At 42.5% G+C, this 26,707-nt stretch overlaps 1 protein-coding gene and 1 long non-coding RNA gene across 2 annotated transcripts; one reads left to right on the plus strand and one right to left on the minus strand.

The window, feature by feature from the left end:
* The first annotated feature begins 1,123 nt into the window (after nucleotides 1-1,123).
* Nucleotides 1,124-19,138, plus strand: ERCC3 (ERCC excision repair 3, TFIIH core complex helicase subunit). Its single transcript, XM_028742628.2, has 15 exons — nucleotides 1,124-1,269; nucleotides 3,034-3,239; nucleotides 3,963-4,199; nucleotides 5,194-5,243; nucleotides 5,626-5,761; nucleotides 6,110-6,274; nucleotides 7,565-7,769; nucleotides 8,436-8,750; nucleotides 10,328-10,512; nucleotides 12,391-12,593; nucleotides 15,465-15,561; nucleotides 15,767-15,884; nucleotides 17,255-17,373; nucleotides 18,071-18,223; nucleotides 18,724-19,138. The coding sequence occupies exons 1-15, from the start codon at nucleotides 1,251-1,253 to the stop codon at nucleotides 18,856-18,858; spliced, it is 2,343 nt and encodes a 780-aa protein (XP_028598461.2). The 5' UTR covers nucleotides 1,124-1,250; the 3' UTR covers nucleotides 18,859-19,138.
* Nucleotides 17,547-25,272, minus strand: LOC114603551 (uncharacterized). The gene is made up of 2 exons (XR_003708111.2): nucleotides 22,735-25,272; nucleotides 17,547-18,385 (listed from the first exon to the last, which is right to left on the minus strand). It is a non-coding gene; the product is annotated as an uncharacterized LOC114603551 (long non-coding RNA).
* Between the last annotated feature and the right edge of the window lie 1,435 nt (nucleotides 25,273-26,707).

The following is a 26,707-nucleotide window of genomic DNA, read 5'->3' on the forward strand; positions in this document are numbered from 1 at the left end:
ACCTCTGTATGCCAGTTGCTGGGAATCAAGCGGGGGGAGAGGGCTGTTTTACGCAGGTCCCGTTGGCAGACTTCCCAAAGGCATCCAGGCAGCTATTGTGAGCAGGATGCCGCACTAGATCCAGCAGGGCTCATGCACTCAGTGCCTGCATGCCTGAATTTAACAACTCACATTTGGTGTGTTTTATTGTTTGTTTCACAAACAACCATTGCCAATCAGCTAATTGTCCCTGCACTTAGTTCCTTCCTGGCCCCTTTCTTTATGAGAGCCATACACACATGGCAGGTACCTGATCAAGTGGACTATCCAGGGCCGGATTTAGGTTTGATGAGGCCCTAAGCTACTGAAGGTAATGGGGCCCTTTATATGTCCAGCTGTCCTTTGTCAACAACAAATTGTCCGTGTTTTTTGTGTTGAATATATGCTATATGGTAATTTAAGGTATCTAAAGCCATTTGGACATACAGAATGTAGGCACCCTATATACAGAAATGAGCAAACCAGTGATATTTTAGGGAGCAGACTAGCAGGCGGGGCCCATTACTTACACCATAGGAGACTACACAAAACACTGTTGCTGTATGTAGGTTTTATTATTTGTTTTTTATCTTATATTTTGGAAATGTACATCCAGGTGTTCTTTTCCTTTAATTTTTTTGGGGGGCCCCAAGAGAGTGGGGCCCCAAGCTATAGCTTATTTAGCTTATACGTAAATCCGGCACTGGCTAGCCCATGGATGCTTAGGCTGCCTAATAAATCTGTTAGCCTGTGAGATGCCACAAGCCTCTGGGCTGCTCTTTGCTGCATCTGTCGTGGATGCTTCAGCTGAGATTCCTGCATTGCAAGAGGGCTGGACTACATGTATGACCCTCGGGGTACCTTTCCAACTCTACGATTCTACGACACCCGACGGTCAGCGACCTCCTTTCTGCCAAACGGCCGGCCCTGCTGCGCTCCGCGGCAAATCCGCCTTTTTCCTGGGCACTTGGGAAAGCGGCTCCAGGCTGAAAAGAGGCCCCACCCCGGCAACTTTAGCCCTGGGGGCGCACGCCTCTTTCCCTCCCGTGCAAACCCCCCGTTCCTGTCGTCCCCTCGTCCCCCCCCCCCCCCCGCAGATCGGCCATGTTATGGAGGCGGAGAGGAACCGGATTCGCTCCCTGTCCTGCTCCGGAAGCGGCGGGGCGAATGGGAAGGGACGCGGAAGGGAGGCGTGAAAGCGGCGTTGCGCACTCTGCCGAAGCCGCGTCCCGATGGGCAAGAAGGAGCGAGGTGAGGAGCCGGAGAGGCAGCGCTTTCCTTTGCAAGGGGAGCGGAGCCCAGGGAGATCGTCCCGACCGAGTGGTCCCCAAGGATCTCATTCCCCACCCATCCCTAGCAAGAGAGATTTCCAAATCCTGGAAGCCCTCGGGGTTCCCTACTGTTTTCTTTCGTTGGGGAGGGTTTGATTACCTTACCGCTTTTGAACTGTAGGATACATGACGGGATAAATAAAAGAGAGCTTTTAATATCTTAGGCGCCTCTGTCTTTTTCAACACATTCCTCTTTTGGGGAACGCAGCTGTAAAAAGGCGTCTTTTTTTCTGGCAGCTACAAAATTGGTATCTACAGTTAGGCAGGCCGATTAGCTATACTTGCTCCCGAGCCCTGTTTTATTCACTTTGTGTTTTTAAGCATAGCTTATCGGTTTGAAAATTCAGCTCTCCTTAGTCACGTGTTACCTACTGCTTTTCAAAACAGTGAATAAAAAGAATCTCTCCATGCACCTATGTGCTAGGGGCCCAAATCGAAGATTGGAACTGGCAGTTAGAGTTCAGTCATAAAATGCAGGCCCTTCCAGCAGGGAGTTCCCAGGTTTTTATCATCAACCCCTTACAGTTAAGAAGACTGGAGAGCCTGTCTAAGGCTCCAGAGAGCCTCATGTCTAAAGAGTTTGGAAGCTTAGCAGGGTGAATGGGCTGACTGAATGTCTCAACATTAGCCTCTTCTAGGGTTCATTTAAATTAGTAATATAGCCATCAAGGAGCATGGAGAGAACAGATCTTTGGAGCAACACTGGTGGAATGTTTGGAGTGTGACTCCTTAGAATTGGCTGGATTGGAAGCTTGGTCCTTCAGTGATGTGTTTGAGTTTGACACTCCTGCTTTAGAGGGCCAACTTGTCTTGGTTTATTTGACCTGGTACTCCTCTTGCTGCCCAATGAATACTTCTCTCTCCATAACTGTGTGTTCGCGGTATAAACAGCCCAGTCTGTGCCTCTTGCTAATTATTTTTAAAAAAACTCTTGTCTGGCATGACTTTCAGAGACGTATTAGTCCATGGAAGTTGTAAGCAGACATGTGTGCATTTGAAGGAAAACACATTATCAGTGCTTAGCACGCAAGCACATTTTACTTCCATTTTTAAAGCAAATGAGTGTCCGGTTGTCGATCAGGTACGTCACTCTGTTTTGGGTCTTTTCTCTTGCTCTGGGTTTTTTTACATGGACATTTCTTGTAATGTAGAAAATAATAGCATGAAACACATTAAGGCTACACAGTCACGTTCAGTATGTGAATGTGATGCTATTCGCTATACATTCATTTCCTATAAATATTTTCATTGTAGGGAATCTAATTTTACCCTAATAACAGGAAAGGCTGATTGTATCCTATAGCCATATGCCTTCTCAATGAGACAGAAAAGCGAATGCAGAGTGAGGGAAGTCTGGTCCTAATAGTTGCCCTGGAACAGCTAAATCTGCTCCACGTATTCTGTCAGGTGGGGGCCGGTAGCTGGGCATAGTTTGTGGGAAAGCCTTCCCAGTCAAATTAGGACCCCTGTCAGGCCTGGTTAGATCTGAGGACCAAATGTCCCCCGTCAGGGAGAAACTTTGGGTTTTCTGAAGATTCTTCATAGAGAAAGGGCAGAGAGGTTCCATATGGGTTTCTCTACAGACAGTGTAGTATTGTAAAATTCAGCGCCTGTGATTTGTTTAGCAGGAAAACGTTTTCTGAGTTGCGGGTGTGTTTTAAACCTCTTGGGCCTTGGTTTTCAGATAAGAAGAAATCTAAGAAACGACACTATGAGGAAGAAGACGAAGAAGAATATGATATCTCAGGCAAAGATTCCCAGGAAGCAGTTCCCTCGGCAGCAGGGAAGCAAGTGGAAGATTCCTCAAACAAAATAGATGAATATGGAGCGAAAGACTACAGGAACCAGATGCTCTTAAAGGCTGATCATTCCTCACGCCCCTTGTGGGTGGTAAGTTCCATGAACTTGGAATGCTCACGTTTCGGCAAAGGAAATGTATCAAAGTATTTGGATATATTGAGCTGGTTTGCATGAGATGCTGAGCCAAACTATGGCTTAGTGTGAACACAGAGGTTCCCAGAGAGGAGATTGCAGCCCGTGTGCTTCTTCTATTATGCTCTTGCACTGACGTGAGCTGTCCCAACCTAGACTCATGGATTGGAATAATATATGAGTGCAGTGGGACTTCTGCCATCTGGTGCACAGCGTTTCCAGGAGAACACTTAAAAGTGATTTATCCCCACAGGTGTATTTTCTTCAGACTGTTTGGTAGCCTTTAAAAGTTTCCCTTCTTCCAAGGAGCTCACAGCTCGGGGTAGCAGGCATGGATGCTTACAACACGCATTTGCCCTTACAACAACCATGTGGGGTAGGCTAGGCCATCAGTATATAGTGGTCCCAAATCACCCAAAGTGAAGCTTCATGGCATTTGAACCTGGGTCTTTCCATTCCTACACAATTGGCTTTGGGTGAAATTGTTTTATTATGAATTTTAATTATGGATAGTTTTTTTAATATTCAGATTTATACTTCTTATGTTGCCATTGGGTTTTATTTGTTGGTGAACTGCCTTGGTATTCTCGAAAAAAAAGGTGGGAAATAAATTCTTTTAATAATGATGAACATACAGATAATATAAAGTATTATTACCATTGATGCTTGCCTTTTTTGTAGGCCCCTGATGGCCATATTTTCCTCGAGGCCTTTTCGCCTGTTTACAAGTATGCCCAGGATTTTCTAGTTGCCATTGCTGAGCCTGTTTGCCGACCCACCCATGTCCATGAATACAAGTTGACGGCTTACTCCCTGTATGCTGCTGTCAGCGTGGGCTTGCAAACGAGTGATATCACCGAATATTTGCAGAAGCTAAGTAAGACTGGAGTGCCAGATGGGATCATTCAGTTTATCAAGGTAAGCAGTTAATCATTATCAGCTTGCTTTACTTTAAAACTAATAATATAACAACAACAACACAATAGCAGTCGTTGCTGTGCTTGGAGCTACCCAAGAACATCGGTGCACAACTTAACATGATCTTCAATAGATGAGTGGTGGAGACTTTGCCAGTCCCAAAGTCACTCATTTAAGTGGGGCACAGCAGCGAAAAGAAGAAGGAAGCTAAACACTGAGGATCGGGCATCATGAAGAAGTGTATAGGTAGCTCAGTGGAGCAATGCTCTATGGATGCTGCAAAAGCACAGCCACTTGCTGCGAACCTCGGCCAGGATTTTGCAAGCCGGTTCTGGTCAAAGCTGAGAGCAAGCTGGTTCTGGTCAAAGCTGAGAGCTATCAATCATCATGGGGCTAAGCCATGGTGTCTGTCTTCCACCCCTGGGCATAACATTTAGGAGAACTTCTCATGTGCATTCTACTCTTCACATAGTGAGCACTGCCTCATTGCCAGTAGGTGCCATGGCATGAAATGAAAGTGGGGAAACCTGCTGTGTGATGCGCAGGATTCATGTGGCCATGGGAGTTGTCTAAATCTCCAGTAGCCAACGTGGCGCCCTCCAGATGTTGTTCAACAACTCCCTTCAGCTGCTGCCAGTATGGCCAATGGTTGAGGATGATAGGGCCTGGCTGCCCATGGTCTAAGCCAGGGTTTCCAGTTCCCTGCTGTTTTTAGACTACAGTTTTCATCATCCCTGACCATTGGTCCTGCTAGCTAGGGATGATGGGAGTTGTAGCCCAATAACAGCAGGAGACCTAAGTTTGGGAAATGCTGGTCTAATCTAACTTTGAAAATGTGGGGCCTTTGTTCTCTTTCATGTTTCAGGCAACTTGACCATGTAGCCTGCCTTGCTGATGATCTTGTGAAATAAGTTGCAACATTACTCTCGCCATGTGTATAATGCAAATTGAATTTATTCAGGAATTGTTTCCAATACATATTATTGTTTTGCAGCTTTGTACGGTCAGCTATGGGAAGGTAAAGCTGGTCCTGAAGCACAACAGGTAAGCAGGTGTTTGCTTTTTGAGTTGCAGGGGATTATTTCCCAACCCATTCCCAAATCCCAAATAATAGCTGATTATACCGAGTTTCGGCTGGGGTGCTGCTTGAGTGAATTATCTTCTGTTACAGAACGCCATTGCAGAAAGCAGTGTGATTGGAGAAGCAATATTCTTAACACACTGCCTCTTCAAAAACTGTTGTCAAGTATTAACTGTGCTATTACTTCACACTTCTCCTCAAAGTATATGACACAGCATCCTAGCAAAGTGTGTCATACAGAGGAGCAACATGCCCCGTGAATGCAGACCTTCTGTAAAATGGTGGTAGATGTTGTTAACATTTGTGAAATTTATAGAATTCCCTCTCCTTTTCTCTACTTCCTAGGTATTTTGTAGAAAGCACCCACCCTGAAGTCATTCAGCAGCTTCTCCAGGACCCAGTTATTAGAGACTGCCGGCTGAGGAATGCAGAAGGGGAAGAAACTGAACTCATCACTGAAACATTCATGAGTAAATCAGCTGTACGTTGAGATTCTGGACCACCTTTTATGTAATATGACACCTTCTTTCTTGACTAGAAGCTGTAGAAAAGCTTACCTTCCTGCTGTACTCATCCCATTGAGTTTCCCACTCCATTGGAGGTATCAGAGAGGGCCATGAGGCATGTTGGTTACACGTTTCGCTGGGACACTCTACTTCTCTTCTTCTGCCAGCTTTCCTCTCTGCTGTATGGCAGTGATGTTGGGTTCCTGCTAATTTACAGCCTGTATTGGAGTACAGCTTGTCTCAGTAGTTGCCTTTTACAAGGTCCTCGGCAGCTAATTGATAGAACTTAAGCCTCTTTCTAGCCTGATGAATTTCTGTTCTAGATTGCCAAGTCTAGTGAAGGGGGCAGTGGCCCTTCGACGTCGCAAGGGACAGATGCTCAGGGTAAACCAGGTGTTCCTGCTGACTTATTTGAGTTTTACGAACAAATGGATAAGGATGAAGAGGAGGAGGAGGAAACCCAGACTGTGTCTTTTGAAGTGAAACAGGTAAAAAAACCCAAAAAAAACCCCCATAAATTTGATGGCACCCCCATTGAGGAGTACCCTAGCCACAGCATATTGAATATGAATTAATTCAGTTTTGCAGTAACAGCATGAATTGGCAGGACATGGTTCTCCATGGTTGTTGTCAGCCCTTTGCTGCTTAGTTTGAAGAGCCATTTTCCTTCCTCCCAGGCTCAGTTGTATCTGTGGGTCCTTCTCTCCTTCAGTGACCTTCAATTTTACATGCCATACTTCAGCCAACTGCCTTGGCAGTTTTGTGTGACCGCAGAACAATGTACTTTAAACCAGTAAGACCAAATGTTCCTTAGAAACTGATTTCTGTTGTAGTATGATGCTTTGTTGGCAGCTGATAGGGTGAAGTGGCTCTTGGCCATGTTAATGCAAACTATTAAGTTTAGCACGGCAAAGTATATTGAATGGTCTTTCAACACCTATACAGAGGAAGAACCAGGGCCACACATTCTGTTCCAAAGAGAATATCCTAATTCATGCTCAGTTTGGTCTGTGAACATTGATAGTGGCTGCTCTTCCCTTCCACAGAAATAGAATAGAAATTGTATGGCTATCTGTACCATTGGGAAACCAGAGCTGAGAATAGTTCTGGATTGAGCTCATGACTTCAGTGAGTGTGCTCCTTCACAAGCAGGGATAGGGAACCTGTGGCCCTCCAGGTGTTGCTGGACTACAACTTCCATGATCCCTAACCATTGACCATACTGTTCACTATTCTGGTTTCAAGGGCAAATTAGGAATTTCCTCCTGAATAACCTTAGTAGCGTTGAGTACAAGCTACCTTATGTTCGTGTGCACTCAGCCTGAGAAGTTGATCAGGATGAAGATTAGATATTAAAACTGTGCTTTCTGCATCCCCATCAGCTGGAGCTCTAAACATCAATCAAGTATCCAAATGTAAACATATGCTAGAAAATTAAAGCATAAGTGTGATTTTTAAAAAGAGAGAATTGGTTTTCTTGTTGTGGCTCATAAAATGTGAGAAACATTTTCAGATTTGTCAATGATACCCAAAGCGTTGCAGCATGTATGTGTGTTTGTGTGCTAGCTAATAATAATAATAATAATAATAATAATAATTCCCCTCCATCTTGATGGGCCGCCCTAGCCACCAATCACACAGTCAAACATTAAAAGCTTCAGATATAGCAACCTGACATTCTTCTTTCAAGCCTTACAGGAAGATTGTAGCTGAAGCTCCCAGCGAATAGCAGAGTAGCAAAATGAGAAAAAAGATTTTGCCCCTGCTTCTTTTTTAAGGAAATGATTGAAGAGCTTCAGAAGCGATGTATCCATCTGGAATACCCTCTACTGGCTGAATATGACTTCAGAAATGATTCGGTGAATCCTGATATTAATATAGACTTGAAGCCAACGGCTGTCCTCCGACCATACCAGGAGAAGAGTTTGAGAAAAATGTTTGGGAATGGCCGTGCTAGATCCGGTGTTATTGTCCTACCTTGCGGTGAGTTGGCTGGGTTTAAGTTAAAAAGCTTTCTCAAATTCTCTGATTTTGGCTTAGGCTTCGTCACAGGGTATTAAATGAGAGTTTATTTTGCTGGAGAGCAATCATTAATCTGAACTTTTATGGATATACAGTGGTACCTCGGGTTACAAACACTTCAGGTTACAGACTCCACTAACCCAGAAATAGTACCTCGGGTTAAGAACTTTACCTCAGGATGAGAACAGAAGTCGTGTGCCGGTGGCACAACAGCAGTGGGAGGCCCCATTAGCTAAAGTGGTACCTCAGGTTAAGAACGGTTTCAGGTTAAGAACGGACCTCCGGAACAAATTAAGTACGTAACCAGAGGTACCACTGTATATTTCTTGTGCTTGTAATGTCTCTTTCCATTCCTCTTGGAGCAGTTGATCCGACAGCTTTCATCTGCATTTGTCTTAAGAGCGTTACCTGGGCCAGATGTGCCAGTTAAACTTTTCCATATTTGTGTGACAGGCAGGACCTGCATCACAAGTGCCTTTTCATATGACCACTTTATTAGATGTTCTCTTGATAGAATGCAGCTCTCTGGGGTCTTGTGCGCTTTCTATTCTGGATCCTACCGCACCTTGAGCTGTGGTGCGTTTCAGGCACATTTTTGACAACTTCCCGTCTTTTTGTCCACTGCAGGTGCTGGCAAGTCACTTGTAGGAGTCACAGCTGCCTCCACGGTCCGCAAGCGGTGCCTGATTCTGGGCAATTCCGCCGTCTCTGTAGAGCAGTGGAAAGCCCAGTTCAAAATGTGGTCCACCATAGACGACAGCCAGATCTGCCGATTTACTTCTGATGCCAAAGACAAGCCAATTGGCTGCTCCATCGCTATCAGCACTTACTCCATGTTGGGGCACACAACCAAGAGGTCGTGGGAGGCAGAAAAAGTAATGGAATGGCTGAAGAGTCAAGAGTGGGGCCTTATGATCCTCGACGAAGTGCACACCATCCCTGGTAAACAAGCCGTGCCCATGTCTGTGAACAATCCCATTTGCCCCAGTCTTAAATCCAGCACTACAGTTGTACCTTGGAAGTCAAATGGAATCCGTTCCAGAAGTCCATTCGACTTCTAAAACGTTCGGAAACAAAAATGTGGCTTCCGATTAGCTTCAGGAAACTCCTGCAGCCAATCGGAAGCTGCAGAAGCCCCACCGGATGTTTGGGTTCCAAAAGAAAGTTCCCAAACCAGAACACTCACTTCCGTTTTTGTGGTGTTCAGGAGCCAAAACGTCCAAGTTCCAGGGCGTTGGGGGTCCAAGGTGCGGCTGTACTGAACTAGGGCATTCCCAGTTATTTCATTCTGTAATTGTGACGTGTGCTGTCATCTGGCTTCAAAAATTAATACATGTTTCGGAACCCTAACATGGGTGGAGCATATTGCAGTGCTGCTAGTTGCCCTTAAAACTGCTTTGTGAGCTTTCTCAAAACAAGTAGGAGCTGTGTTTTTTGTAATGCCTACTACTTGACTGTGATTGCTTTGTAGCCTCTCTTTTCATTATTCTTAAGCGGAGAGGGAGTGAAAACCCAGTATGGTTCACTATATGACATTTAGATTTAGACATGGGCTAAACTTATTGCAAAACTTGGAGATTTCACCTCTAAAATGCGGGACTAGGGGTGGGTGGAATCACAAACCATCTCACTAAAAATATTGGGTTTTCAAACCCCCTTGAATAAATAAATACAATTTAAAAAGCATACTTTTTCTTACCAAATTTAATATGGTTCTGTTTATTTTTAAAATTATAATAATGTGCTCACTTTTCCATACTAGGATGGACTCTCCACCCCCCCCCCCCAAAATATGATGTGATTTTGCAACTGGGAATTCTTCTTTTATTAAGCAATTAATATACTAAGGATGTGGTCTGTGTATATTTACTTGGAAGTATCCTACCAGACTTACAGTTAGGGAAGTATATATAGAATTGCAGCCTGGAATTCTAAGCATAGCAGATTTAATTCGCATCTTGTAGGTTGTCCCTAGTTTTCTCAACTTCAAAAAATTATAAAGAGGCTGCTTACTTTTGATTTGATTAATGCTTGTAGAGCATAAAAATAAGACTAGAGTAAAACTAAACCCACCTGGTTAAAAAATAATAATCTAATCTAATGTGGCTCTTTGAAATACAGTGGTGCCCTGCAAGACGAATGCCTCACAAGACGAAAAACTCGCTAGACGAAAGGGTTTTCCATTTTTTGAGTCGTTCTGCAAGACGAATTTCCCTATGGGCTTGCTTCGCAAGACGAAACGTCTTGCGAGTTTGTTTCCTTTTTCTTAAAGCCGCTAAGCCGTTAATAGCCGCTAAGCCGCTAATAGCCGTGCTTCGCAAGACGAAAAAACCGCAAGACGAAGAGACTCGCGGAACGGATTAATTTCGTCTTGCGAGGCACCACTGTAGACATATTTTTGCCAAACTGTTTCATGTTACTTACAGCTCTAAAAATAAATGTGGCGCTCCAGCTTGAATGCCTTTTTAAATATCCCTTTTTGAAATCAAAGCATAATCTGTTCTTCTGTGATTCTTCAGCAAAAATGTTCAGGCGTGTGCTGACCATTGTTCAAGCCCATTGCAAGCTTGGGTTGACAGCTACTCTCGTCAGAGAAGACGACAAAATCGTAGACTTGAATTTCCTCATTGGGCCTAAACTGTATGAAGCCAATTGGATGGAGCTGCAGAACAATGGCTATATTGCAAAAGTCCAGTGTGCTGAGGTAAATTATACCTTGTTCCTTAAAGCTGTTGTTCTTCCCTGGACTCCTGATTATGTTCTTAAACATTCAGAGTAGCCACAGAATTGCTTTTTTTGTAGATCAATTTCATTTTTCTAACCTAAAACTCTGAAATGTCTATCATTGGGTATATGGCCATGCTCCTATTCTGCAATGAGTTTTCCCCTATCATGGAATTTAAAATCAGGAAACAGGACTAACACAAATCATGGCAAGTTTTCCCAGTATTAAATCTGTTAGCTTTTCAGCTATTGCCACACAGCTGAAAAATGAAGGTGCTACAAATACTACAGTCTTAAGCACTCTTGAGCAATTGTTTGCTTACAGTGGATTTTTATATATATCCGCCTTACTAAAGCCCTTTTCTGGTATTCATCTTCTGAGTTAAAAAAGCACCATGGAGGGTGGCAGCAGTGATGAGTATGCTACTGTTCCTACTTAATTTGCTGGAGGGGGGAAACTAATACGTTCATCTCTGTGTCTCTTTCCCACCCCCAAGCGTTTGCTTAGTTCAGAAGAAGAATGCCTGAAGAGAGCTTTCGTCTTGCAAATAGACAGTATATAAAAATCCTCTCTCAGAAAGTTGCATTTTGAGTTAACCCATTTTTACCATGTGAAATAACCAGTCTGCTTTGAAACACTCAGTTCTCCTCAGCAACAGCAGAGGGCAGCGCCCCATTGCATGATCAGGCAACGCTGTGTTTGGGGCATGTGAGCTGAACTATTTCTTGTTAACTTGAAACTAGAGAGATGGATGGCATGAACTGCTGCACAAGGTTTACTGCTCATAAGGGTGGGAAAACTGGATGAAGTGCAGCCAGAATGGTATTTGCCCAGAAGTGGGAAGAATTTGCTGTACCAACTAAGGAAGAGCAGCTGATTAAATTGATGGATTATGCTGAAATGGCAAAACTGGCAGGTGTAATAAGAAACTGGGGTGGGGGTGGGGATCTTAAAGAATGGGGGGGGATTGTAGAATATTTTAAAAATTCTGGCATACAAGCGCGTTCATTAGTAGGATTAATTTAAACCAAGCAATTAAAATTGTACTAAGATAAATGGAAGAATAACTAAAAAAATGGAGTAAAGTGGAAAATGTAGTGTTATACAATCTAAATTAGAGAAGGAACCACAAAAGACTGGGCGAGGGAAGTCAAATATGCAATTGTATTAGAGGTATGTGTTTGTAAGGTGTGTATTTGTCAACTTTTGAAAAACGGAAAATAACATTTATTTTAAAAAGAGAATACTGGATAATCTGGCAGGGTGACCCAGAGGCCTTAAAGTACCCGAACCTAGAAATATCACCAACAGTAGTCCACCCTATATTGGGGCGTGGGAGTGTGACATCACACATTTCTCTTATTTGGTTAAGCATTGCTTCACGTGTTGAAAGGTAGCAGTGTGAGAGGATGCACAGGTGAGTCATCCATCCTCAGCTCATGCTAGGTTTGGCTCCCATCCAAACAAGCTGCCTCTACCAATTTTCTCCGATTTTCCCTCTCTCTATTCTTGACCCTCACTAAAGGACTTGGGGTGGGTTGCGGGGGGCTGCAGTGTGAAGCAGAGAGCAAATTTCCCTTTTACAAGTGCTGCTTTAGACACAATGCATTGTGTTATGTTGTCCAGGGGATGCAGTGAATAATTTTTCTTCCTCTTTTTAGGTGTCCTTTAAAAAATTCACAAACATCCTTTTTATGTTGTAAATGTCTGCTCTTGTTGAGGTGCTGTGTAGTCCCTTCATCCTTTTTTATCATACAGCATAACCTTATAGACTTTTATCATAGTTCTCTTCTGAGAAATATCTTACAGAAATATCCTGACTGGAATCTAACTTAGTTTTATTTGGCTTAAACATAGGTATGGTGCCCAATGTCTCCTGAGTTCTACAGAGAGTATGTGGCTATTAAAACAAAGAAGAGGATATTGCTCTATACAATGAACCCAAACAAATTCAGGGCTTGCCAGTTCCTGATTAAGTTTCACGAGCGAAGGAATGACAAAATCATAGTCTTTGCCGACAATGTGTTTGCTTTGAAGGAGTATGCAGTTAGGCTGGGCAAGTAAGTATTGAATGAAGGGTAAACATGAATATATGTGTTATGCTTGCCCATATGTTTCATATCCACAGTAAAATGGCATGGTGAACAGCATTGACTCACTTAGTCTTTTCCCAGTGCTGTCAAAAATGGCATTTGGTTTTTCTGCTAATTCTCCTTCCTCTTAAAAAACAAACTATAGTGATGGGGAGCAAGAGAGTGTTATAAACATCTATACAATTTGCAGAAGCAATATTTGGAGGAAGGGTTCCAATCTTGGATCATATGTAAAATTGTATTCTAATTAAGAGATTGTATCCAACACCATTTGTGAGTGGAGCACACTGAGCCAGTTCCCACAGTACCAGGGCCTATAGAGCCAGAGTCCGGACCTTTAAAGGTGCCTTCCCCTGGAGGAACCAAGGGCCTCACAAAGTACTTCACCAATTCAACAGCACAAGAAGCGCACCAGGAGGCCATGAAGTGTGGGATAAATACCTGATTTCAGGCCAAGTGTTGGCCTTTTGTTCCCAAAAAGCGATGGAGCCTAGGAGTAGTGGACTGGAGGCCAAGACTTCGAAGGCCTCCGCTCACTTCCGCTCCCTGTCAGAGGAAGTTGCTCAGTCGGAGCTCTTGGCAGAACTGTGACACTGACCCGCCATACCCTGTGGGCTCTTCTGCAGGAGCAGAACTGGATACCTACATAAACTTTAAACTGAACAAAATGAGATTTTTATTAAGAAATGCTCAACGGTGTGGGGCTTGACTGGACAAAAGTGCTGTTGCTCAGAGAGAGCAACAGAACTTGTTTAATGTTGCTTTAACTACTCCCGGGTTGAAATTCCTGTTCTAGACTTCTAAAAAGGGGTTTATCTTTTGTGGAGAATTGTGAGGACAGCTGGAAACTTATTCAAATAAGTCACATTAGATACGTGTAGGCCATAGTTCAGTCATAGTAACATGCTTTACATTTGGAAAGTTCAGATTCAGTCACTAACATCACCACTTAAAAATATCAGGGACCAGATGAGGCAGAAGAAATCAAGTCCCAGGAGAGCCACCATCAAAGCAGACAATACTAGGCTAGATGTCCAATTGGTTTCATTAAGATGTAAAGAAAAACTGGGTTTTTTTATTATTGGAGTGAGTTACGGTGAGGCTCTGGATTGCGTACTCTTCTGGCACAGCTGCGAGGAGGAGACGGGAGCTTTTGCATATGGACAAGCTGAGACCAAGACAACTTGGGTCCTCACCCATCATTTGAAGCTGACTTGATTCCACAAACCGTATTTAAGATTAACCACAGCGTGATCAAGTTCGGACGTAATGACAAGATGCAGTTAATAAAAAATGGAAGGGAGAGCTTCCCACCTGCCTGTCATTGTGCTGGAAGAGGAGAGGGAGAGCAAAAGCACAAGAGACCCAGCTTCACTTCAGCTGATTCCTTTAATGATAAACGATCATTAAATCCAAACACAACCAGTGCCTGACCTGGTAGAGCAGCTGCTTACGGTTGTTTATTATGAATTGACCTACATTCTGAAACTTACCAGTTCATTATTTCCAACCCAGTGATAGTCGCTTTGCCAATATTTGCTGATGAATATAAGTATAATAGCAATGCGGGAGCAAGTTTTACCACATGCTTTTTTGTTTCTATAGTTACAAATCACCTTTCCTCTTTGCCTCAGGACAGGGCATACTGTTCAATGTACAGGTACAAAAATGCTGTCTAAGGAACCATAGAAGTACTGTGTCGAGTGGTGCTTGTTACTGCACAAAACTGGGAAATTGCTCATAGTAGCTGGGAGATACTGTGCCCTCACTCTCAAGTCATGCTAAGCCGAGCTATGGTTTAGCATGAACAAGCAAAGAGCAGAGGTTGAAGTCACCATTCTCCCTCCCTTCACCAGCCATCTGGTTACTATGTCAGGCCATGGTTTCACTTAGTATGTTGTTTGAACTATGGTTTGTGGTTTAGCTCTCTTCCAGACAAACCACAACCTGGAACCAAGGTCAGCTCTATGGTTTGCAACTCATACATTGTCTGGAGAGAGCTAGACAACAAATCTGCATAGTCTTAAGCATTGTTTGGCACTGCATGTGAACCTGGCCTGTGTGAATCTGAATCTACCAAGAAACTGAAATCCATATATTCTCTCAGATGTGTTGTATATTTCCCTTTTTCTCTCTCTTCCTTTGGTTTTGTAAAAAAATATGGCTGCTCTTTTGTGTGGTTTCTTCTTCTTCTTTTTCTTTTTGGCCAAGTAAACAAGACATTTCTTCCTCCCTAGATGGTTTTACTTCTGTAAAGCCTAAACAGTCTCTTTGGTTGCAGTTCTTGACCAAGCTCTTTAGGCTCAGCAACCTGGGTACTCTGTCACAAAGGGACGCTCCCAGAAAAAAAATTAATCCACAGGGGCAGCTTGTTATGCAAGGACACGAGTGGGAAGGGGGAAGGGAGGACACAGCTGTTAATGTGCTAACTCAGTGAATTTAACAAAAGAAAACACCTTTTTTTATTTTAACAGCTGCTGCTATCCTTTCATGTAGGATTAGCAGATAAATTCAGCCCACTGATCTGTTGAGTCAGGAGGCACACATCAAGCGGATAACATTTACAACTGTCTGGATTTATTTCTTTGGAAGGGGTGTCGGGAAGAATGGGTTTATCTTCAGGCGGGTGGGTCCTCAGTGCAGTCGGCAAAGAATGCTGCAAGGAAAGCAAAGTGTTTTTGTATTTTGAATGGAATGTGAAAAATATGCGAAACAGATTTATTTTAAAATTCCCGTGGTTTTTGAGGCTTCGTAATGCCTGTTCTACATACCTGAGTTCATGGGACAGAAGGCGACACCAATTCATTACATTTTTTTGTGTCCCTTTTTTCTATTTAGACCCTATATATATGGGCCTACAGCACAGGGGGAAAGAATGCAGATCCTACAGAATTTCAAACATAACCCCAAAATCAACACCATCTTTATTTCAAAGGTAATGGAAAGCGATCTGTTAGTTACCAAATTGGCTTGAGATGTTACACACCTTATTTTGAGCAGCCTGTGAAACGGCTATAATGTTGACAGAATTATTTATTTACTGTAGCCCACAAATCCGCGTTGCTTGTTAAAGAGTTGTTTGTTTTTATTTTCAATGCTTGAAACAACACATTCGTTAAGAGGTTGTTTCTGTGTTGTAGGTAGGAGACACGTCCTTTGATTTGCCAGAAGCCAATGTCCTCATTCAGATTTCGTCCCACGGCGGGTCTCGAAGGCAGGAGGCTCAACGATTGGGTCGAGTGCTGAGAGCCAAAAAAGGTAACTCAAGGCCTGTGCCCCTGAAAGTCTTCTGTTTTAATGGGACACTCAAGCATGAAAGTAACATAAGTCAACTCATGTAGCCGGCTAAGCATGTACAATTTGCCATTGTGCTAGTTTGTCACTGTCAGCTCCAGGTCACAGGTTAAAACAAAATTCAAGGGTAGTTCTAAAACGTGCTGCAGTAGGGGGCCATCTTTCCCTTTGTCTTTCTTGCCTAATCGCTCCTCACATGACACTTAGCATTAGCATTTTGTATGTCTTGTAAAGAGACACTTTTGCAAGCCTTGTGCTCAAGGGGCTCTGTTCTAATTGTTCTTACTGAACTTCCAAGGCAGCTGTGTTAGAGTTCTAAGGTGTGTCTGTTGCATAGGACTAGGATCTTGGCATAGGATTTGGGGCTTGGATGAACATGCTTCCTGCTGCATTGCTGATTATTTTTAACACCTTGACCGGCAAAGGGCTCTATGCATGTGGCAGTGTGCTGTTGGCAGTAATGGCACCCGGCTCTTAGAATCGTAGGTTTGGAAGGGACCCCAAGGGTCATCTAGTACAGCCCCCTGCAGTGCAAGAATCTGTCACCCGACATGGGGCTCAAACCCACTTCCCTGAGATTAAGAATCTCATGCTCTTCCCGACAGATATCATTGGATTGGGGGAGATTAGAATTATCCAGCGTTTAAGCATAGGGATAATGGGAAGTAATTGCATGGAATAAAGAATTCCTGCCTACATTGATGTGTGTGTGTTTCTTTCAAATGAAGGCATTGTTAGGGGGAAAGGAAACATCAGAATAAATATGAAACATAAGAATAGTTGCTAATACCAAATAGCTGAATTTTACTGCTTATAGTAGAGGGTTGTATTTTAACTTGCTTTACATGATCTTATGGAGTGAATTCTAACGGCGTTGTGTCTTTGGTTTATAGCTTTGGTGTACCTCATATCCTAATATAATCCTAGCCACTCAAGTGAAATATTGGGTATGCAGAACATACAAACAAAAAACCACTGATTTCATATATGACATGTATAGGTTGGTTGATGTGAAATATTCTTTGTGCACTACACACCAGAAGGGTGTGATTCTGCAATTACTGCAAACGCTGAATGGAGGGTGGCAGAAGGAAACCTGGCTCCTGCCCAGTCGACTTAGAGAGACCAGGGTGCTTTGAGCTTAAATAACCACTTGGGACTTTTGCCCATCTGAGGGGAGCTCTTTTCCTTTGCCTAACTGCAGCTTTTGAATTGGCAGCTGGTGGTTTACTTGATTATCAGTGATCGTAGGCTGCTGACATGGCAGTAAGATAACTACAAAATGTTTGTTTCTTGACGTCCTGATGTGCTTTTATGTCCTACTACTTCTCTAGGAATGGTTGCAGAGGAGTACAATGCCTTCTTTTATTCCCTGGTCTCCCAGGACACTCAAGAAATGGCATACTCAACCAAACGTCAACGGTTTCTAGTAGATCAAGGCTACAGCTTTAAGGTAATTTTGTCCCCCAATAACTTGCAATATTTTTTACAGTGACTAGCACCTGAGTGTTCTGTGGATCAACAACGCTGCAACTTAGAAACACAGTAACACTGCACTAACTTTATTACCTCTGGTTCTGTGTTGCTCATAAAGAGATAAAGGTGGAACAACAATCACATCAAGTATGTTGCTTCACCTTGGTTATTTAATAGTTAATTGTTTAGAAGTTGCACTATTACTGATACAAACTACAGTAGAATTTATTTATTACACACACGCCCTGCTCTTTTCTTGAATTAGCTCAAGGCAACATGTACAGCTCTCCTCTATTATCCTACCAAATAGGCTGGATAATAGAGAGTGGGGTGGAGGGGGTTAGGCCTTAGATCACCCAGTGGGCTTCATGTCTATGTGGGAATCTGAACTCTGGCACTCCCCAGTCTTAGTCCAATTCCGTAACGCAGGGGTAACCAAAATAGTGCCCTTCAGATGTTATACTACAACTTCCAGCAGCCTCAGCCAGCCCAGTCAGGGATTCTTCTGCTAAACACTCTATCACCCCGGCCCATTATTTCCTCAGATTGTGAAATAGGCATCCTACAAATGACAGTACAATGCCGCATCCATAAGCTTCACTATGAGAGGCGTAGTTAATTTCTGTATGTGAACACTGAGGAAAGTAACATCTCTCTTCCTTCCTGTGTCTCAGGTGATCACTAAACTTGCAGGTATGGAGGAGGAAGAGCTTATGTTTTCATCCAAGGAAGATCAGCAGCAGCTCCTCCAAAAGGTTTTGCAAGCATCAGATATGGATGCTGAGGAAGAGGTGGTTGCAGGAGAGTACGGCTCAAAGTCATCTCAGGCAAGTGGATATCATGGTAGCCTGTCAAGTTTGATGTGGAGCAAAGAGGAATTTAATGTTCAACGCCGCTCACCACACCCACCGCTTCTACCTGCTTCAGTGGCTTCCATGTTGAATGAGAGGAAAGGAAGTAGAACATTATTTCCCTCATTCCTGTCCATCCTGCAAGAAAGAATAAAAGGAGGGAGTTTCTTTCATGATACAGGTGGTGAATGATTATGAGGGGACACAACCTAGCTCCGAAAATAAAACGTGTGTGTGTGTGTAATTATCACAAATCTTGTTCACACATCATATGAATGTAGGGGTTTCATATGTAGAACAGACATTGCTGCCCTGACATCTCACTTTCTGCTGGTCCTAGCCTCTCCACTTCCACATGGGAGCAGCTGTTCAAGTGTAGGCACACTCCGCTCAGTTGAGATGCCTGTGTGAAAAAGGGTTGCAGGCTCTGCCTTAGACGGTAGATTTTACTAAATTCTTATCCTCTCTCTTTCTAGGTTTCCCGGCACTATGGCACAATGAGCTCTATGTCTGGAGCAGATGATACAGTTTACATGGAATACCAAGCCTCACGAAGCAGGGCCTCCTCAAATAAACACGTCCATCCCCTTTTCAAACGCTTTAGGAAATAGTACAAGGAGAGTGCATTATGCATCTCTGTCTTCCTGTAAGAAGAGGAGATAGATGAGTGAAGCAAACTCGTATTTCACAAATGAACTTTACCTTTATTATTTATGTGTGGTATTTCATAGGTAATGCTTTCAGTTTTTATTTAACAGTTTAAAGATGACTTCAGAATAATTCTCAGCTAAGGAAACTATTTTTTGTATATGTTTGTAACAAGTACACGGTAAAGGTTCGGATATCTGAAAGCACTGAATAAAAATATTCTGTACAAAAACCACCCGTAAATCATCTCATTGTCTCTTTTTCCTCTGACTCCTCTTGGTGCCTCAAATTGGATGCCTTCAGTGAAGACTCAGCCATGCTAAGAACAGTGGTCCTATTGATTTCAGACCCTTATGTAATGCTTCTGATCCAGTTTTTCCCCTGGCCATAGACTTCCAAGAAAAAGTGATGAGAGGAGTTGCACATACCTAAGACTGGGAAGTGTTGAGCCATATTACATATTATGCAGTTTTGGTTCTTAACCATGATGTTTATATTTCCTTTTCAAGCTCAACAGCCAACAATTTTCAGTTCTGTGTTATGCCAATGATATGGTCCTTTTATGCCAGAGAAGCATTTGAGACGGGTGTTTTAGTCAGGAGATGTAGTAATAAAAACTGACAGGTTAAACGAAAATTGAGATGGTCTTTGAGTATAATCCTCCTTGATTTAAATATACCATGGACAGTCATCTGTTGAAGCAATTTTTCCTCTGCTATGTTTTGTACTAATAAAGGCTGGTGTTACCAGATCTAATAAACCAGGGATATAGGCACTGTATAGATATACCATACTGCATTGCATCTTTTTGAAATGGGGGTACTTCCCAAAAACCTTGTGGATCAGTTCAAACTTAACAGATACAGTGGTAACTCAGGTTACAGACGCTTCAGGTTACAGACTCCACTAACCCAGAAATAGTACCTCAGGTTAAGAACTTTGTTTCAGGATGAGAACAGAAATTGTGCAGCTCCGCGGCACTGGCAGCAGGAGGCCCCATTAGCTAAAGTGGTGCTTCAGGTTAAGAACAATTTCAGGTTAAGAACTGACCTCCAGAACGAATTAAGTTCTTAACCTGAGGTACCACTGTATAGGGTTTTTACAAAACCTCAAGCTCAGTTTCTACAGTGGCTCTTTCTAGTCCTAAGAACATGGCTGTTATAACAATTAAACTGGAAATATACTTAGGTGTCTACTAAAATTGACATATCTGAGGACCAGGTTTAGGTTAAGAAGTTCTGATGCATCAGGTCAAAGGCCCATTGAGTCCAGATTCCTGTTCTCACACTGGACAACCAGATGTCTATGATAATTCTGCATGCAGGAACTGGGTACAGCAGTAGTCTATCCGCTTGTGATTCCCCATACTGCCTCCAAATAATTCCTGGGCATAATGGTTATCTTCTATCTTAGCATGCAATGAGTACTTCCCTAATCTGTATACAAAATAAATGACACCTCATGAAAACAGTTGTCACAGATTCGTAAGAGTTTAGGCCAGATGTAGTTTGACCAAAGAGTTCTAACCAGGCCAAGGTTTACTGAAACGAGGCAGTCCTGAAGGTTGCAGTGAGTGTTTGATATTGCAGAGCGAGAAGAAATTGTGTTTCCATGTTTGTGTGTTGTTTTTAAGTGACCTATATTGCAGCGAAGGAAAGAAAATGGAAGATTTTGCATGTTTCTTCTTGCCTGTTGCATTGTACAAAATAAGCAGCACTTTGGGGTATGTATTTGGCAAAAATAGTTGGATGGCAGACAAGTTGCAAACTGATCTTTTGGGTGAAGACGCCTAAAAATACAGAAAGCAAACGAGGTGGTGTTTGCCCATATGAAAAATTCCTAAAACCACATTAGGGTGATACTTTTATTTAGCCAATCAAACCCTTCTTAAATAGCACACAAGCTTTCAATTTTTCCAGATCTCATTATGTTAATTGGTTTTAAAAAGCAATGGATGGTGGTGAAAAATTTTGGCTGATGTTAAAGCCATGGATCAAGTCTGTGTTTCAGTCAATCTTAAGATGGAACGTCGGAGGAGGAGGCAGCAGACATTCAAATGGGACGGTAATAATACAGTGATCTAGTTTGCATGTTGCATTAGGCCCTAGTTTAAAGCATACTATGGCTTCATCTGAACAAGTGTTGAACCAGTGCTCATCTCTTGTCGCTGCCATGCCACAGACAACAGAAGCCAGAGCCTGACATGTCATATTGTCTAAATCCAGGCTCATCATTTGATTCTGTCCAAACAAACTGAGCAGTAATCAAGGTTCAAGTCAAGCCCAGGTTTGGATGACCTAACAAGCCAAATTCTGGCTCGTTTCATCTCTGGCATAGCAGAAGTGCTACAGTATTTTTTTGAGCAGCATTCACTAGCACAATGCTTGTTCACATTAACCCATAGTTTGTTTTAAATCAGAGTTTAATGTGATGCAAACACTGGGCTGGTGAGTTACAAAATAGCTTTGCTCACAGTGGATGCAGTTCAGTTTCGATCTCAAATAGTGAATAACAAGCATGATGGTGGAAGCGTCCATTTTAATGTGGTGGTTTATATTTGAAATGCTATAATTACAGTACACTAAAGAAATGCTGATTGCTTTTGGTCAATATAAAGGACCCCTGACCATTAGGTCCAGTCATGGCCGACTCTGGGGTTGTGGCGCTCATCTCGCTTTATTGGCCGAGGGAGCCGGCATACAGCTTCCGGGTCATGTGGCCAGCATGACTAAGCCACTTCTGGCGAACCAGAGCAGCGCCCGGAAATGTCGTTTACCTTCCCGCCAGAGCGGTACCTATTTATCTACTTGCACTTTGACGTGCTTTCGAACTGCTAGGTGGGCACGAGCAGGGACTGAGCAACAGGAGCTCACTCCGTCGCGGGGATTCGATTATATATGAATTGATCAATATAATTCTATCTTAATGGCTATCACATGGAAGAGAGAACAGGCTTGTTTTCTCCTGCTCTGGAGGGTTGGACTCGAACCAATGGCTTCGTGTTACAAGAAAGGAGATTCCGACTAAACATCAGGGAGAACTTTCTGACAGGAGGAGCTGTTCGACAGTGGAATGGACTCCCTCAGGAGATTGTGGACTCTCCTTCCTTGGAGGTTTCTAAGCAGAAGTTGGATGACCATCTGTCTTGGGTGCTTTAGTTGAGATTCCTGCATTGCAGGAAGTTGGACTAGATGGTTCTTGGGATCCCTTCCAACGCTAAAATTCTAAGAACAAACCCATTGAAGGAATTATGGTACTTGTGCCCCAGGATTTGCCCATTCTTCATTTCACACATCCATGCCACCTCTGTTAATTGGTTTGATTACTAGAAGATTCTGGCAGTTTTCCTAGCATACCTTGTGATTTCCCTTTTTCCATTTAATGCAACCCAACTGCTAGATTCATTATCATCCATTATCACTTAATTGGAACAGAGCAGGCTGGGACCTCTCCCCTCCCCCTTGCTGGTGCCTTCAGTGCAATAATAATTCATAATTATCGTCCCCGCCCCCCGCCCCCACTGCAGCTGTTGTTAAAGGTGGTGCTATCACAACCTAGCCACAATTATTATATTAAGAATTGGATTTTTAAATTTTCTTCTTTGTAAGAATTTATTTATTTATTTATTTATTTATTAGTGTGCATATAACCAAAAAAGGAAAAGCAATAGAACTTTAAGAACCAACATAAAATATTACATACAACAGCAGCCAGTTTAATTAGGCTTCAAAAACTTAGCAAACATAATCTTTAAATTAAATAATCTATGTCATTTTAAAATATGGTTTAGCAACACTAATTTACCAAATAAAAATATTCTTTATTTGTTGAAAGCCTACCTGTGGTGAGAGACTGTCCGACACAGCCATGAAGCTCACTTGGTAGCCTTAGGCTAGTCATTTCCATCTCAGTCTAATATGGTAAGACCCATGCACACTGCTTGGAGCTCCTTGGAGGAAAGGTAATGGATGGATGAAAGAATGTGGCTGCAACAAATGATTCCTGTAAGCAGGTGCTCACCTAGGCTGGTGAATTAGTAACAACAACATGCTACCACTGAGATGCTTTTAACATTCTGCACATCTCAGGCTAATTCCCTGCTTTCTCATTAATAGTTATCACAATTGCTATGTCTGCTGGGTGTTGTTATCTGGAGCCTAAAGTAGGGGACTTGTAAGTTATCTGAGAATAAGAAGGTTTCATCTGTTCCCCTTAGCTGTTGGGTGCTTGTTGTTTGTACATGGTTCCTCATCATCAAAGTTCCTCATCACCAGTCTCTACTTGTGAAGACTTGGGCAAAGAGCCATGTTGCATATCTTGATATATCAGAACTGTGTTCCTTTGTGTGAGCTTATATTTAACCAGAATTGTGTCTTGATTGTAATCTTATAGTCTGCTGTTTTGAATAAAGGGAGGGGCAATCATCTATTGCTTTCCAGTGGTAGTGTTTTAACTTATGCAATCTTTTTTGGAGACATAATATTACACTATCATGGGACTGATACCCAAGCAAGCATAAAATCCCAACTACCTTCAACTTTTCCACTTCCACACACCCAACTCTTACATTAACAGAGTTCCACCAATTCCACCAGCCCAAATATATTGCTATGTGGTGTAACTTTTTCCAGTGATGTGGTTAGTGCTCTGCAAGTACAAGGGAATTTGGCGTGATTTCTGTTCTGTCTAGCATGCAGTGGCGTAGCGTGGGGAGTGCAGGGGGGGCCGGCCGCACCGGGCACAACATCTGGTTTTAGGGCAAATCCACAGGTTAGGGGGCGCAAATCCACGGGTTAGGGGGCGCAAATTACTTGCCTTGCCCCGGGTGCTGACAACCCACGCTACGCCACTGCTAGCATGTACAAAGATAGGATCATGCAGCAAGTCTGAGTCCAGTCTGCTCTATGGGCTGGTGAAACACTGTTGACAATTATATATGCAACCTTTTGAGGTTTCAACTAGCAATATATGATCCTCCTGTAACAGTACTGTCAGCTGACGAAAATACGTTGATGAATGATAGTAGAAATAATGGGTGGTATATGTTCTATAGCAGGTTTATTGTCAGCAGTTAGATGTTTCAAGATGGGGTGTGTGTGTGTATTTATAAACCACTACAAGTCTTCTGCCTGTATAGCCATTCCCAAAGAAGAATCACAGAGCATTTTCAACTGTGACTAGGACCTAATTAAAGAACAACAATAAGCATGCCATACTAGCTAAAAAATCCATGGGAAGTAAAAGGATTTATTATTAAGGATAATTCCTGGAAGAAAGGTATCTTCTTTCTCTTCAAACATACAACAGTATCTCATTTTAGGTCTCACTCCTTCAGTCACTACTCAAGCAGAACTCTTTGAAATCAATAGAAGTTGAGACTGAGTAATGATTGCTGGATGGCTCTGGCGATTGTTTTCTCACTCTTTGAACTTGCCACTTACCAAAAGATTTTTTAAAGAAAAGTTTGGCATCTGTTATTACAAGCTTTTAATTTGTGAAGACTGATTATGTTCCAAGCAGTCTCTCACTATTGGCCAAAGTAAAAGAGGGGAAAAGTTTGCTTTGTTTTACTTGAAAATGTTAGCCTGACTCATAGTGACAGTCATTCTTCATGTTTGTCTTTGTGCCTTTTTCTGACTGCTGTGTAACTTTCAGTTTAATTAGATCGGCTGTATACAGATTTATCAACCACCACCTAGAGAGAAGATGTCAAATGAACTCAGCAGTCAAGTCAAAATGACATCTGGTCCTTTGACTTCTCTTTTAATTAAAGGAGAAAAGTGCACAATTTTAATATGAGATCATGGGAACTACTTGGTGTAGGCATTTAAATTGTTAAAAGTAGGACTGTGTGCCTGAAATTTATATTGTGTGTAATAAAGTGCAGTGTATAGCATAGAGTATGGTGTAACTTTCAATGTATTGTGCTGTGTTAAAAGAAAAGAATTATAAGTTGCAACCTCAGTGAGGCTATTTGAAGCTCTGTGCAAGAGGTGGGAAGACTTTTACAAAGTCATGTCTGCAAAAGTGGCCAAATGTCCTAAGCTGATATGTACATACAGTCAAAAGGCTTGAGATAAACAAGTTTCCTCATCCCTTGCCTTTCCCAACACCATGTTCCAACAGCTGTTTCTCCTTTCTCAATAGTCTTAAAAATTCCACCTAGTGTCACTATTTTTCTCTTCCTCCTTAGCTAAACCATCATGTTCTATCTCCCAGGCAATAGATGTTGGCAGTTTCCTACTGTCAGTACCAGGAAATGTGCTATTGATCTAAACCTTTTCTCATCATCTAAGTTAATTTTAGTTATAGTGTGAGAATGAGAAAAGGAAATGTGAGCTGGATGACAAAAATATTTGGTGAGATATAAGCATACATATGCATTAAGTGAAGGCTTTATTATTATTATTATTATTATTATTATTATTATTATTATTATTATTATCATTGTTATTGTTATTAAAAAGGACATAGAATGTTAATCAGCCAAAGGCATAGTTACAGAGAAATGTTTTCACACAGTGCCTTAAAATATGTAATGAAGGCACCAGGCGTGCTTCCCTTAGGAGAGCATTCCACAAATGGGGAGCCACTGCAGAAAAGGCCTGTTCTTGTGTTGCCACCTTCTGGACCTCTCATGGAGGAGGCACATGAAGAAGGGCCTCCAATGATGATCGCAGGGCCTAGGTTGGTTCATATGGGGAGAGGTGGTCCTTGAGGTATTGTAGTCCTGAGCCATTTAAGGCTTTATAGGTCAAAACCCACTTCCAGAATTGGGCCTGGAAACTAATTGGCAGCTAGTGCAGTCAAGCCAGTTATATGCTCAAACCATCTTGCCCTGATGAGCAACCTGGCTGCTGAATTCTGCACCGCCTGAAGTTTACAAACTATCTTCAGCCCCGTGCATAGCAGTAATCTTATCTAGAGGTTATCAGAGCATAGATGGCAGAAGTTAGGCTACTGCTGTCTAGATAGGGGCACTGCTGGGCAACCAGCTGAAGCTGAAGGCAGGTACTCTGCACCACCGAGGCCACCCACAAGCAACAGCAATGGATCCAGAAGCACTTGCACCTTCAGAGGAAGTGTAACCCCATCAAGTGCAAGCAACTTCCTATCCATCTGGTCTAGGATGGATCTAGGCCCACTAACAATGCCTCAGTCTTATCTGGATTGAGCTTCAGTTTGTTGACTCTGTTCTCAGTAAAATTTACTTTAATACCACCCATTGGGCTAGATTCAACTAAACAGCACAAGGCGTTCCAGGGCTTTCTGCCTGCGTGTTCCCGCTCCCTCAGTTAGGTCTGCGGAGTTGGGAGAACCCTCAGAACAGCATGTGAGGGAAAGAGGGGGACATTGTTCCACCTGGCAAGCAGAAATGCATGCACTGATAGGAAAACTCATAACAGGAAAATGTTGAATTTCTTCCATTCAGTGGGTTTTCTCTGAGCATGACTTAGATACCACTCCTGGTCTGCAACATAAGTGGAAAACCAAACACTGACAAGCAAATAAAATTAATTTAAAATTGGCTTTCTATTGCTTTATGTCCTACATTAGCACATATATTGCACTCTATTGACTAAAAATAACATCAGTATCCCTTGTGGAATGTGTTAGCAGGACTGTTTCTAGTTATGGAGAAAATATTGATGCTGGCATATTGATAATCCTATAGAAAATTATGTTTTATTGTTACTTAAAATTTACATAGCAGCAATGCAGAGCGGGAGTAGAGGAAAAGCCAAGGACAGAAACTCAGCCAAGAACAGCGCTACGTTTGGGCAAGTCAGAAGAAAACTTACGCAGCGAGAA

The sequence above is a fragment of the Podarcis muralis genome, chromosome 1, assembly GCF_964188315.1.
Source record: "Podarcis muralis chromosome 1, rPodMur119.hap1.1, whole genome shotgun sequence".
NCBI lineage: Eukaryota > Metazoa > Chordata > Lepidosauria > Squamata > Lacertidae > Podarcis > Podarcis muralis.